The sequence below is a fragment of the Panthera onca genome, chromosome B3, assembly GCF_046562875.1.
Source record: "Panthera onca isolate mPanOnc1 chromosome B3, mPanOnc1 haplotype 2, whole genome shotgun sequence".
NCBI classification, from domain to species: Eukaryota; Metazoa; Chordata; class Mammalia; order Carnivora; family Felidae; genus Panthera; species Panthera onca.
This window is the reverse complement of record NC_138344.1, coordinates 133693439-133708425: the sequence shown is the minus strand read 5'-3', so window position 1 is coordinate 133708425 and position 14987 is coordinate 133693439. Positions and strand designations below refer to the sequence as shown.

Genomic DNA, 14987 nt, shown 5'->3' with positions numbered 1-14987 from the left:
GGCCAGGCACATTCTGCCCGATGCCAGGAAGTTTGAGCCAAGGAGGATTTTCAAAAAGCTCACTGAGATGCTCTAAGTTAAAGGAGCCAGACAAATTCCAGACAGGTTTGGTTTACACAGTTGCCACAATGTCTATAAGGGCTTGACTTGAACACTCAAGGCCACCCTGGGAGCTCACAGCAATCCCAGAGGTGGGCACGAGAGAGGCTGGACATTCCATTTTCCAGATGAGGGGACAAGCTCAGAGAGGTTAACCACTTGTCGGGTTGCACAGCAAGAGAGTGGCTGAGCTCAGGTCACTTTAGTCTCTGACCTCCTGAGTGCATGTTCTCCCCACCACAGGAAAATACAAGGTGATGCACATTTTCAGGTCATTCTGCCCTTGGAGATTGTGTCCTACCTCGTACGCACCCATGTGACCATGCCCTACGGAGTCTCTTCTGGGGAGCCCCACCTTCTCCAAGGCTGCTTCCAGGGAGGAGCTGCACTCCGGGAGGAAAGTCACCGTGTCCCTCAGCTGCTCTGAGTACTCCTCCAATGAGGTCAGGCTGCCTCCGCGGGCACCAAACTCGTACTTCCGGAACTAGGGACACCCTGTCCTGGGGGGAAGCTCATAGTTCCAGAATCAAGATGGCCCCTGACCATGCATTTTTAAAAAGAATGGGGGTTGGGGTCCCTGGGTGGCGCAGTTGGTTAGGCCTCCGACTCTTGATTTCGGCTCAGATTCATGAGTTTGAGCCCCATGTCGGACTCTGCACTGACAGTGTGGAGCCTGCTTGGGATTCTCTCTCTCTCTCTCTCTCTCTGTCTCTCTGCTCTTCCCCCACTTGTGCTCTCTCTCAAAAATAAATAAATAAGCTTTAAAAAATCTTTTAAAAAAAAGAGACTTTTCTGTAGAATTAAAATATTATGGTTTTAAGCCAGTTCTTTATTCACTCCAAAATTATTTTGTTGAGCCATTCCTCTGTGCCAAGCACAAGCCAGGTGATGGGACAACAGTGACAGAGAGGACATCGGCCCAGCCCATAAGAAGTATGCAATCCTACGTTGGCGGTGAGACTGCACTGAAAACAAATACTTGCAACACAGAGCAGTGAGTGTTAACAGTGTGGGTGGAGGAGTGACCCACGGAAGGGAGGAACTCACTCTTCCCCACAAAGGGGAAGGTGCTGGAGCTGGATCCTGAGGGATGGATAGGAGTTCACCAGCTGAACAAGGGGGAAAGCACATCCTAGGCAGAGGGAACAGTATGTGAACAGCATGGAGGCATCAAACATGTGACACCCCGTGCGATCTGCTCTAAGAGTCCCCAAGATGGTAGCCTAGGGGGTGCTAGGAAAAAAAACAGAAGGAGCTGACCTCAGGTCTGGGTGGGGTCTCTGAAGGACTCTCCTAGCCCAGAGTCCACAAAATGGTAGCAGCAGAATGTTCGGGGGGAGCTTTCTCTCTGGGGAGATGGCTGGGGATGGCTGGAGTGTCATGGGGGAGGGGAGACACTGAGCCAGGGCCTGGTCACTACAGGTGACCAGGTATCAGGCCAAGGTGCAAGTCATGGGAAGGCACTGAAGAGTTTATTTATTTATTTATTTATTTATTTATTTATGTTTTTAAAATTATTTATTTATTTTTGAGAGAGAAGAGAGACAGAGCATGAGCAGGGAAAGGGCAGAGAGACCAAGATACACAGAATCCGTAGGAGGCTCTAGACTCCGGGCTGACAGCACAGAGCCCGATGCAGGGCTTGAACCCACAAACCATGAGATCATGACCTGAGCCGAAGTTGGATGCTTACCCAACTGAGCCACTCAGGCGCTCCATGGCACTGAAGATTTTAAATGGGGGAGTCATGTGATCAGACCTAGCATTTAGGAAAAGTCACTCAGGTGGGCAAGCAGAAGAGATGTGAGCCTGAGCTGGGGTCGTGGGAGAAAGGTGGGCTCGTTGGGATGCTATGGAGGAAGCAGAATCAGTAGGCCCATTTATTCAATATGTTATATTTTCGAAGTCTGTGAGAACATACCCACAGTGTTAATAACGGCTCTCCCTGGGTAGGTACCAGTAATGCAAGTGTTTTTACTTTCTTCTTCATCCAGTGCTTCCGATTTCTGGCTTGGGTGAGGAAGTGGATGATGGGAGGTGCCAGCGGCATTTCTGCAGCCAGGGCAGGACTATCTTGGTGATCCCCAAGATTTTTCCCAGGGCAAGGGACAGGGACAGGGATGGGAATGGAGGGGAGGACAGCTCATCCCTGAGCAAGAGTCATGGGTGAGGCCTTGTACCAGGTACTGAGCATCCCCATGACTGGACAAAGAGGTCCCCGTTGACAGACACACCTGGCTGCTGCATGTGGCCACTCCCAAGCTTGAACCCTGGTAACCCAAGCATTTTACCTGGTGTCCAGAACAGCGTTCGGGGTAGGCAACGTCCACTTGCCTGGCTCAGTCAGGCCCAGTAGGGGCAGAGGGCCATTGTTGGCTTGGCAGAACTTTTCAAAGGCTGGAGCCAGGGACCTGTGCAGGACCACCATGCTGGCTGGTCGGAGCCCTGAGTTTGGTGAGAGAAGGGACACAGGCATAGTCGGTTGCCTCTTGGTAGAGCCTTTCAATTTTAACTCTTTATCGTAGGACAGCACAGAAAAATGCCCATAAGTGTACAACTTGATGAACACGTAACCGACACCCAGGTCAAGAAACAACATTATCAACATTCCAGAATCCCTCTATGCCCCTTATAGTTAATCACCCCAGCCTCGAAGGTGGCCGCTACCGTGACTTCTAACACCATGGGTTACTCTTGCCTGTTCTTCATATAATGGAATCATACAATGTGAGCCTTTTGAGTCTGGCTTCTGTCACTCAATCGTATGTCCGGGAGATCCATCCATACCTTTGTGTTTGACAACAGCTGGTTCATTCTCATTGCTGTGTGATATATTCATTACCACAATGTATTTACCCAGTCCTGTTGTGGATGGACATTTGAATGGCTTCCAGTTTGGGGTTATTATAAATGGTGCTGCCATGAGCATTTTAATACACTCATGTTGGGGTGCATTTCTGTCTGGCATACCCCTAGGGTTGCAGGGTATATACATGTTCAGCTAAGCGGTTTCCAAAGCGGTTGTACCAATTTATATTGCAAGTTCTTGCTTGTTCCTTATCCTCTCCACTGTTTGCTGTTGCCTATCTTTTCCATTCCATCCACCCTGGCAGGTGGGTAGTGGCCTCACACTGCGGTTTTAATTTGCATTGCCCTGAAGACCAATGCGGTTGAGTGACTTTCATAGGTTTTATTGGCCATTTGGGTATCCTTTGTGGGAAAGACACTGCTCATGTCTTTTGTCTGGGCAGATTCTTGACTGAGTAGGCTCACAGAATCCTTGACTCCCCCTCCAAGGAGGTAGTCTTACTTCAGCTATGGGGGAAGACCCCCCACTTGCATGACACCACCTCCTGTGGTAAGGAGCCCTCTTCTGGAGTGGGAAGTCCTTTGACAGCTAAACAAACCTGTGTTTGAATCCTGATTCGGCCTCTGACCAGCAGTGTGCCCCTGAGCCTTGGTATTCCCAAGGAGGAGATGGCAGTAATGACACCTGCCTCAAAGAGAACTCTGGGAGTTCATTCCTGTGTGTTAATTACCTAACACACAGGTGTACAGGAAGTAGGGGTTGGAGGCATGAATATGGACTCTTGCATGGACATTTACAATTATGGTATTGAAGGAATATTTAATGATGGTTTGTAACGTACGGTTAAAGGAACAAAACTAGATAACAAAACCGTATTTGGGGCATATTCTCCTTTTTATACAGTTCATGAGAGAAATAACTAGAAGGAAATACATCTACATGTTAATCACAGTTATCTCCTGTATCAGGACTGCGTGATATTTAATGTTCTCTTCTGTGCTTTTCTCAATTCTAAAATGTATGTAATAAATAGGTATCATTCTGTAACTGGAGGAAAAAACAAACAAGAAAACTTATGGTTTGTTTTTTTTTTTTAAGGGATTATTTCCTTTAAACACACCATCCCAAAGAAAAACATAATTATGCTGCTTTTGGAGAAATAATCTTGGTGACAATTCTCCTAAATGCTAGGTTGCCGTATCAACATGTGGGCATCTCTTTTCCACAACGATACTGTCTGCTAGTATTTTCTCTTTAGCTCTGATATTTTCCTTAGCTCTCTGTGCTAAGTCATTTGTAGACGTAATCACTTATATTTTATACGTAAGGAGAACAAGGCTCAAAGAGATGAAGTGACTTCACATGGCTGAGGCATGGCAGAGCCAGGATTTAAGCCTGAGACAGGGGACCGCTGAGTCCCTCTAGGGTCACCATTGGACTGCAGGCATCAGACCTTTGTAGGATGGGTCCACCACCCATTCCGGCACCTTCCTCCTCAGGGATGGTAGAAAGAAGTGGATACAAGCAGATGCAACCATCCGTACGGAAAGTTCTAGCACCAGCTTCTGCTCTAACATCCTGGAACTCATTGCCTCAAACCCTCGGTGCCTGCCAATGCTACAGACTTTGAAAATGGGGACGAGCTGGACACTCCCAGCTGCTGAAAGCCCAAGGAAGCTGACTGCATGTCTCAAGCAAGCCCAGCGTGTCTCCAAAAATAGTCTGGAGTGAGGTGGAAGGGAATCCAGCCAGCCTAGAAGCCTGGCTTTCCCTAGCCGCCTCCTTTCTTACCTCCAAAGCCTGTTGTGAGAGCAAATTGGATTTTTAATACCGCAAATCAGAGAGGTATTATGAGCACAAAGCTTCTTTGTTTCCTTTTTAATTAAACGCACTTCAGAGGGCACTGTGTTTTCATTTTGTTCATCTCCACTGCTGATGGTACCAAGTCCCCAGTTGTTCCCATTAGTAACAAGACACCAATAGAGGGCTCAGTGGTGGCTTTGGGGGGGGGGGGATGGGTGAGGGGAGGGTCTGAACGGATTCCTGTGTTGCCTGGGTCTCCGGCTCCATCTAAGGTCATGACAGCTTTTTCTTTGTGAGGAGAAACAAAGTGAGCCTTCTGAGTCCTTTTACCTCAAAGCAAAGTTGTCCATTCTTTTTTTTTTTTTTTTTTAACTTAATGATGGGAGAGGGAAAAAAAAAAAAAGCACCTCTAATGTCCCTAATCTGATCTAAAGCCCCGGAAGACGTAGTCCCGAACTGAGGTGCTGCAGCTCTTCTGCAGAATGAGCTTCTTTCCTTGTGGAACATTCCATGACAGTGGCTGACTTGGATGGTACATCTTACCCCCACGAGCTCAGTTACCCCTCCCGACAGCTCCTGAGGGAGGACTGAACTGTTACTTTCAGGGTGCAGGTGAGCTTAGAGAGGTCATACACCTTACCCACAGCTACAGCCAGAAGGAGCCAAGCTGGGACTTACATCCAGACTGGTACACTCTGCTCTCTTGGAGCCCCGAGGTGCTAGCGAGCAGTGGGGTTCAGCTGGTGTTTGCTGGTACGTCATGTACAGGGTTGGGGGAGACTATGACCCTGGTGGCTCTCTACAAAGCACGCTCCCTAGGGCTCACAGCCCTGAGTGGCTCCTTCCCCGTTGACTCTGTCCTAGGCCACGTGCCTTGCTTTGCCAACGGGACGGTAGAAAGTATGACGCAAGCGGGTGTTTGATACGTGCTTGGGCATTACAGCCCCTCCTCCAGGAATCTTGAGCTACCCTGGAAAGAAGTTTGGCTACCACTGCTGGCGAGGCTTCCTAGCAAGAGAGAAGCATTAGGCCGGCCCCAAGTGCTCTGGGCCTCCCAGTAGACACTCCAGACATGTGAGGAAGAAGCCATCATGGATGGTCCAGCCCCAGCAGACGTGGTACCATGTGAAGCAGAAAAACTCCCCGCTAAGGCCAGCGTCATCACAGAATATCGCTTAAGCCGGTGAGTCTGGGGTGCTTTGTTATGCAATAATAGAGAATTCTGTTGGTCCAGAAATAGCCACAGAGGCCAGATACGTCAGTGAAAACTGTCTTGCTCCAGAACTTTAAACCATGCTACTGGTTTTTCTCTTTGGCGATTCCGGTAACCGGAAGTCTTTCGTATCATGAAATTTTGCTGGGACTTGTGTCAGTGACAACTTTGACGGCTGTTTTCTCTCACAGGACCTTTCAGAGCCTTGAGTGTCACTCCTGGAAGAGACTGGGGAGACGGTGCACCCAGAGAGGAACAAAACGGGGAGACGTGGTCTGAATCAAAAACCAGATTAAAATGCAGTGTTATCTGGGGGTGCTTTTCCCCCCCCCCAGGGAAAACCCCTTTCATCTTCTGAGGCCATTGGCAGGTCCCCCGGTGGAGTTGGGTTGACCAAGCAGAACTGGTGGTACCGGAGCCATCTGGTAAGGTGTTCACACCTGAGTCTGGCCCAACTGCCAGACCTGCTGGGACATTAATTAGGGACCCGAGCAAATATCATCCTGCTCTTACTTCCTGTCTCCCAGGCAGAAGCTACAAGTTTCAGGAATTCCTGGGCCCTGCACCGCTGGTATTTCTAGGGATTTTCTTTCTTTCTTTTTTTTTAAACATCTATCACTACTTACCCCCAGCCACGCTGGACATGTTTCTGATGTCTGGTGTCTTCTGTAGGATCAAGCTCCTTATGGCAGAGGGAAGTGTGAAGGTTATCATGCCGTCTTTGAACGGGCCAGAGTCTGGGTGAAGGAAGGAAGAGGAACAAATGAGAAGCTCAGCTTCCTTGCAGGGGGCAGATTCGACGTCAGGTATCCATCACCCCCCCCCCCCCACCCCCGGCCCTACCTGTCCTGGCCCGAGTGGGCATTGTTTGGAGCAAATTCTCCCCACCCTATTCCCATCCCCTTCAGGTCTCAGTTTCTAGTGAGAAACTCCTAACACTTCAAGACCTTTGTCTTGACCTTTGTCATGACCTTCCCCTGGCCCAGGATGTCCTCCCTCCCTCCCTCCTGAAGACCTTTCCATTCCTCAGTACAGGTTCCAATCCTCCGCCTCTATGAAGCACCCAGTAGGCTCACGCCGACTGGTTGCCGGGTCTCCTTGCCCCCAGAGCATACTTTGAGCCACTGACTTCGGCCTGATGTTTACTGGACTCTGGACCCCCTTTCTCTTTCCCGGGGAGACCCCAAGTACCCAGAGAGCAGGTTCACATCTTGGGCCTCCCGCGGTGTTACGACAGCCAAAGCACATAGCACACACCAAAAATACTTATGCTCGGTTGAACAAACGACTGCATGCCACGTGCAATCACAAATGAAAGAATAGGCCAGATTTTCTGTCTATGTGTGACTTCTGTTATTTAGATTTAGGTGCCTAGAAGGAACAGATTTTATGTTTTCTTCTTTATATTCCCTGCCCCACCACCCCACCCCGCTACTCCAGGTACAGTGCCTAACAGAGATTTTTGGTGGATGAATAAAAAATACTGCAGATTTTTAAATACAGAGATGGTGTCAAAGCTCCAGGAAATTGCATTCAGAAAGGAATCCTGTATGTTGACTTCTTGTGAAAACAAATGAAAGGAAACCAGTTTAGTTCAGGTTATGGTTGAGTTTAAAACGTAGGAGGGAGGCCAGCAGGGGGAGCTCTCACAGCCCCAACAGGAAGACCTACACCTTACCAAGTCCAATACTACTTTAGCTACTAGTTTACTGCCCCAGCAGGAGGAGGAAAGGTCTCCTCCTCTCCTGGCAACAGCCCCGCCAATGACGGTCACAGCTCAGCCAATCAGGAGGCACTACACTTCGAACTCCCAGTTTACTCCAATGGACTTCCGGATTATAACAGCTCTCCCATCTTCCCCCTTCCCTCTGGAAAGGAGCTACCTACCTCCCTTTTGCTCCCCGGACTTGCCTCTGGCCTTGCCTGTAGTTTTGCCACAGCTTGCACGTCCTGGGATTGCAATTCTCTGCTATTTCCAAATAAACCCGTTTTTGCTGGTAAAATGGCTGGCAGTTTTCTCTTAAGGTTAACATGCTCTAGAAAGAGGTTTCAACATGTCAGCGGAATCTAGGGTTCGATAGATGAAGAGGCGAACGAAATGACAGAGATGAAAAGTCTAGCATAGAGAATGTGGCCGATAATATTGCAGTAGTTTTGTGTGGTTAACAGATGGTGACTACAATTACCTTGGTGAGCACTGCGCAGTGTACAGAATTGTCAAATCTGTGTGTGTACACCTGAAACTATTACAACATTGTAGGTCACCTATACTTCAATTTACAACCATCCAGAGCTAGACAGTCTCATTGTGTTGGCCTCCAAGGCACAGCCCATGTCGTCTTCATCTCAATATACTACATGTCTAGCACAGTGCCTGGCACAAAAGTGTAGTTCAGTGTTTGTTGAATGGCTAGCTGACTGACTGCACAATGGATGAAAGCAGGATTCAAGGGTGGTGTCCCCAGGGAAGGTTCTGGACAAGCCAGATTTTCCACAGCCCTTTCTACCTAGAGAAGAACCCAATGGGATTCCAAACCACCAATGCAGTTTTCAACTCCAATCTCATAGGTAGAAAACCAAGCAAACTCCACGGCCATTTTAATGAAAAATTTGAGATCGTATAAAAACTTTAACAAACAAAATATAAGAAGTGTTGCCCTGGAAGGGGTAGAGGTGTGTTTTAAACTGACAGTGAGTGCTTTAATAGCCACAGAACAAAGTGCTTCGGGGACACAGAGGAGAGAACAGTTGGTCCTGCTGGGCTGAGGGGGTTGGGTGCTGGGAGGGTCAGGTGAGGTTGGATTCCATTCCCCAGTTGAAGATACTGAGTATTAAAGCAGCTGCTTTGGGAGGTCAAGCCTGAGCTTGTCTGCTAGACTGAGAGAGCCCTCCTGGACCTGGCCGGCCTGACCCCTTGGCCAAGCATCTGAGGCACCGGCTGAGGTCGTGGATGTCTGTGTTTTCCCAGGGTCACTGCAGAAATCTTAGCACCTCAGCCAGGCACTCAGCAAAGGTCGAAGAGAGAACCATTCCATAATCAAGTGGGGACAGTGGCCAGACTCCTCTGGTAATGGCCTTCACTTCATATCTAGAGGAGAGAATAGAACTTACCCCAAACCCACCGAAATGAGAGCCCTCAGTGGTACCTGTTAGCTGTCGCCCCTCATTTTTACTCTATAAGACAGCAGGTGGAAGCTGGGAGCTGGTTTGCAAATAAATTGTAGTCAAAAGACCAAAATCTGAGGGTGATTGCCTTTCCTTTCCTTTATTTATTTATTGTTTTAATATAAGTTTAAGTGGATCTAGGTCATTCCTGTAATAATGTTGCTTTGCTGGCCTGGAGATTAAATAAGTGTAGCCTGAAATCCTGCCCTGTGAAATGCATGCTGGGAGTGTGCCAGTCACCTGAATATTACCCACTGTGCATGTTGGGAGGGAAAGGAGGCTGAGAACCCCTACCCTACAGAGTCATCCCCCTTGAAGGCAGGGGCCACATGGAGCATGAAGGACATGCTCATTAGCAATTGTCAATACACCAATGACAGAGTGCCCAGTCATATAATAAATGATGGTAGCTACCACCCTACCATATATGAGAACCCACTGTTTGCCAGGCACTGTGCCAGACCCTTTACCCTCTTTGGTTTACAACCATTGGTTCTTCACCACTGCCCCACAAAAAAGACACTGTTAATCCCATTATGGACAAAGAATGGGGTCTTGGGGAGATCAAAGAAGCTCCCTAAAGTCTGATAACTATTAAGTGGTACAGCCTAAGCCCCCAAATAAGTCTAAATTCATGCTTGCTTGACTGATATCTACCTTTCTATGCCTATGTGTCTATATATCCATCCCTCCCCCCTTCCATCCATCCTCTGGTGTTAATAGGAATCACATCCTCAGTAGGAATAGCAAGGACCTTCCCCTTTTCTCCCAAAAGGTGATTCCAGAACCAGAGTTTCTTGAGTCCATATGTTCCTTTGGGGACTGAACCCTGAACTTCTCAGGCTTTCCACCAGGACCTCCAGTGAACTCACTGCTGAGTGGCCCTGCATGGCCCAAGTGTCTCATTACCCAGTAAGGCCTTACTCTAAGTAAGGGATCTAATCATTGAGCACTAGTTGGACTCTAAGAAGCTTACCCTTCCACTGTGAATTCTTTTTTCTCTTTAGAGAGTAACAAACTTTCAAGCCCACAGATATCATTCCCTAGCCTGGGATACACCAGAGAGGGGCCCACAGACCATCAACTCCTTAGAAGGATCTGACACACCCCAAAGCCCAGTATAAAAATACCTCAGCTATGCCTGTCACAGATGACTGAAATTCCACCATTAGAAAGTCATTTCTCTGCTTTACCCAAGTAATCCAATTCTAGGAATGCATGCTCCAGATGTTCTCAAACAGCCAGGTGGAATGATGGGAGCACATGGCAGCACTATTTGTAAGAGAAACAATGTAGAAACAACCTAATACAGGTTGGGTAAATACATAGAGGGCTGATTAAATAGAGGCATAGCTAAACTAGGGTACATCCATACCGCACAATGAGATACTGTGTAACCATTAAAAAGAATGAGGCTACTCTATACACCCGGTATGAAACAATCTCCCAAAGACATAAAATGAACAAGGTAAGGTAAAGGATTCTATGTTGAATAACACACCCATGATCCATTCAAATGCATGTAAACTATCTCTGTAAAGATGGAAAAGAGCTTGATATCAGTTGTGGCCGCAGAGAGGGAAATTAGGTGGATGGGGTCCTGAGCAGGAGCAGTGGCTGCCACACTGTATTTTAGGTGAGTGGTGCCCTCTGGAGTTGTGCTAGGGGGTGGCCCTGACGGAAGAGGGATTTTCTGCTCTTTATCCTTCCTACAACTTTCAATAGGACAACATGTAAGTATCACATAATTTAAAAACTGGAATTTAATTTAAACATATATAAGGAAGGTAGGATCATATCCTTTTTAAGTAACCTCTACACCCACTGTGGGGCTTGAACTCACAACCTTAAGATCCGGGATCGCATGTTCAACCTTGAGATCGGGGATCGACTGAGCCAGCCAGGCACCCTAGGTCATTCCTTATACTTCTGTCATGAGTTTTTTCATTCATTTGGTAAATATTTATTTAGTCCTTACCATGTGGGTAGAATGTGCTGAGCACACAGAGGTGAGTAAAGCAGAACTTATCCCCATTAAAGGGCATGTATGCCTGGGGCACCTGGGTCGGTCAGTCGGTTAAGCATCTGACTCTTGGTTTTGGCTGCAGTAGTGATCTCATGGTTCATGAGTTTGAGCCCTGCATCGGGCTCTGTGCTGACAGAGTGGAGCCTGCTTGGGATTCTCTCTCCTTCTCTGTCTCTGCCCCTCCATCCCTCCCTCTCTCAAAATAAATAAATAAACTTAAAAAAATAGAAAAATAAAAGGCATGCATGCCTGGGAGTGTGGACACCATGGTGATAATAATGACAGCTGTCGCCTACTGGGTGCCTGCTAGGCACTTAGTATCTAGACACGATCCCTGCCATTCAACAGGCATTGCAGTACAGAGCACAGATTAGGGGGTAGGCTGTCTGGATTCCAAGCCTGCCTCTACACTCAGGAGGGGATCATATTCACCTCCCTGTGCCTATTTTCTCATCTGTAAACAGGGATTCATAACAATACGTATCCCACTGAGTTGTGGTAAGGATTAAATGAGCTAACACACGTGAGATTCTTAGAACAATTTCTGGCTGGGTGCACAGTTAGCACCACAAAAGCGTTGCCTGTTTACCGCTCCTCACCCAGCGTGCTGCACATACTGTAGGGAATAAGACAGCCACAGCCCACGCTCACAGGGGGTTTGCCATCCCCAGAGACAGACATTAAGCACATAATTACCACTGTATCTATCTTCAGTAGCTATAACACCATGTGCTGAGCACTCCTGGGCCACGTGGACTACAAGTGGAGGAGGAAAAGAAACTCAGTCTAACAGGAAGAGTAGGGGTCAGACTAGCAGACAGGTGGGGAGGGGGCACTGTAGGTCAGGGGACAGCATGAGCAAAAGCAGGGAGGCATGGGAAGGAAACCAGCTTCCTGTGCCGCTGGAATGTTTGATGTAAGGGAGGAGATAGGGGAGTAGGAGCTGGGATGGGGCAGTGGCCAGCTCGTGGGCGATCCAAGAACGATGGGAAATCAAGAAGGTGTTAGGCAGTAGAGTGACTTGGTAAGACCTACCTTTTATGAAGAAGACTCTGGCTGCAGGTGGGGGACTGGACCGCAGGGCAGGCAAAATAGGAGGCTGGTAGATGAGAGGGGAGGCTAGGAGAGAGATGAGCGTACAGAAAGGCTCCCTCCTAGGACGTGCCCAGGTGGCTCAGTCAGTTAAGTAGCTGACCCTTGATTTCAGCTCAGGTCATGGTCTCATGGTTCGTGAGTTCAAGCCCCATGTCAGTGCAGAGCCTGCTTTGGATTCTCTCCCTCTCCCTCTCTCTCTGCCCCTCCTCTGCTTGTGCTCGCGCTCTCTCTCTCAAAATAAATAAACTTAAAAAAAAAAGTCTTCCTTCTAGAAAAAATCTTGAAGGAGAGACGGTACCTTAACCCTTTGTTTGCCTGGCCGGACCAGTCAGTGTTTAACACGCTTCAGGGCAGCAGCAGAGGCTGGTCCTGTGGAACGGACACAAGAAATCACACACACATAAGAGACAAGGCTTTCTGTTTCCCTTCAGTTCTTCCACGGAAGGAGTTCTGATCTTCTTTATTCCTTGCTATATCTCCAGTACCTACAACAGTGCCTGGCGCATGGAGAATGCCCAATAAATGTCCACTGTTGGAGGACACAGGCAGAGCAAGTAACTTGCACAAAGGCAACCATGATGAGGGAGCCAGGGAGGGAGAGGAGAAACCATGGCTCAGAAGCCGAGGGAAGCAAGTGTTGCAGGGGGGGAATTGGTGGTTATGGAGGTCAAGGAGGATAAAGCCCAACAAGCACCCACTGGAGTTTGGAATTCATGCCCTTTCTCCCTTACCACCATAATGGTGTCATCGTGGTCCTGTTGGTTAACAAGCATCAGGAGCACCCACCCCGTAAGCAGGATTGCGTTTAGGACCTGACCTGGAAGGGTACAAAAAGTAGGAGGAGACAAGTCCATTCCCTTGATGTTCAGAGTCTAACCAGGAAGATCTTAATTCACAAGCATGAGCAATTCACAGTAACACAAAACTCCATTTCTGGTTTCTGTAGATGTCCCCTGGATCACTTCCCCAGAGTCCTACAGCTTGATAATGGAAGAACAGAATAAGTAGGTGTGCAGACCTTGTCTTTACTCATTAATTTTTGTGGTGGGAGTCGCTCGACGTTTGCCAAGAGAGTGGCTGGTGGCAGCCTAAATACAACTGCAAATTTGCAAAATAGATGTTGCTGTAAGGAAGAAGCCATCCTAACTGTATAGACATTTCACAAAAATTGTTTTCATTACAATAAGAGAGACAAAAGATTAGGGAGAATGCTGGCAGTCATGTTTAGTATTGCTTATCTAATAGGCCAGATTCAAGTGCTCCCAATAAGCAAAAGATTGTGAACAAAACAAGCATTTTCAACCAAAGCCAATGGGTTCCTTTCCTAAACAATTCAGTCCCAAAGTCATTAGGTAGAGCTGAGTGAGGAAGGAGTCCATGGTGGGGGATGGAGGGCAGGAGCCATGGTGGCCCAGAGCAGGGGATCAGAGTCCAAGTGATGAGGAGGACAAGCCCAAGGAGGGTGACATGACCCGTGGTGTCACCATCCGATCAGTGCAAGGAGAGATTCCTCATACGGTGGGACAATGGCAGACTGGCATGTAGCATCAGAGGGAAAGAGTGCACCCACGTGGGGGCGTGCCCATGTGCGTGTGTGTGCGCATGCACAGGGAAACACGTATCTTAGCTCTGCCTGGGAGCACTAACATCTCAAAAGGGATGAGCACATCTGGTGCCCAAATCTTGGATTCCAAATGCCATTTTCCATTAAAATGAATCAAGATGCCTTGGAGAAATGGTTGATTCACTAACTGGGGCCTAGAAGTCAGAAGGTGAGCCTTCTGGAAGTCAGAAGTCCAGAAGGTGTGCTGAAAAGTAGGGATGTGCTGAAAGAATGATGGAACCATACACAAAAGCCACAGAATGAAGGAGCTCTCAGTGGTCAAACTGGGGACAATGCGAGTTTTAAATTAAAGAATGATGGGAATGGATATAACTCACTAACTTTTATAGGAATCCAAAAGTTCATATGGAGATAAAAAATAATTAAAATTGATGAGGAATGAGACATTTACACAATTGCAAAGTACCTCCCCATAAAATACCTATCAATTACAAAGAGGAAAAGTCTAGTTTTATAGTGAAGAAACCTAGTAGACACCACCTTAACCAAGTGATCAAAGTTTAGGAACAAACCAAAATGGAGAACGCCTCGGTAGGAGGCAAGGGGAAGAAGGCAGTGTCATTGCATGATTTTCCTGCTATGGTGTATAACTTGAATCTGATCCGGAGGAAACATTAAGCAAACCTTAACTGAGGGACGTTCTACAATGTCTGTGATCTTTAAAAGTGTCAAGGTCAAAACATTAAAAAAAATTTTTTTAAGGGGAGCCTGGGTGGCTCAGTTGGTTAAGCATCCAACTTCGGCTCAGGTCATGATCTCATGGCTCACAAGTTCAAGCCCCACATCCAGCTCTGTGCTGACAGTGCAGATTCTGTGTTTCTCTCTCTCTCTGTGTCCTTCCCATGCTTGCTCTCTCTCTCTCTCTCTCTCTCTCTCTCAAAAATAAATAACAACATTAAAAATAAAGTGTCAAGGTCATGAAAGTCAAGGAGAGACTGTTGAGCTGTATTTCCAGACTGAAGGGGACTAAACAGACTTAATTAAGTGCAGGAGTGATTCTGAACTGGATCTTTTTGTGGTCAAAAACATGGTTGCGATAATTGGCAAATCTTGTTTCCTGGTTTTGATGGTTGTGCTGTGGTCAGGTAGGGAAGTGTCTTTGTATGCAGGAAAGACACAGCAAAGTATTGAAAGATGATGGAGTATCAGGGCA

At 47.5% G+C, this 14987-nt stretch overlaps 1 protein-coding gene and 1 long non-coding RNA gene across 2 annotated transcripts in view; one reads left to right on the top strand and one right to left on the bottom strand.

The window, feature by feature from the left end:
- Nucleotides 1–7918, bottom strand: part of DGLUCY (D-glutamate cyclase) — a 42054-nt gene extending 34136 nt beyond the window's left edge. Inside the window, 4 exon segments of the mRNA XM_078447906.2 lie at nt 401–599; nt 2391–2544; nt 6551–6661; nt 7812–7918. Coding sequence (XP_078304032.2) covers nt 401–599; nt 2391–2544; nt 6551–6638 — 441 coding nt within the window. The 5' untranslated portion in view covers nt 6639–6661; nt 7812–7918.
- On the top strand, nt 5305–7927 carry LOC145715576 (uncharacterized). Its single transcript, XR_014137850.1, has 2 exons — nt 5305–6495; nt 6597–7927. It is a non-coding gene; the product is annotated as an uncharacterized LOC145715576 (long non-coding RNA).
- The last annotated feature ends 7060 nt before the right edge of the window (nt 7928–14987 follow it).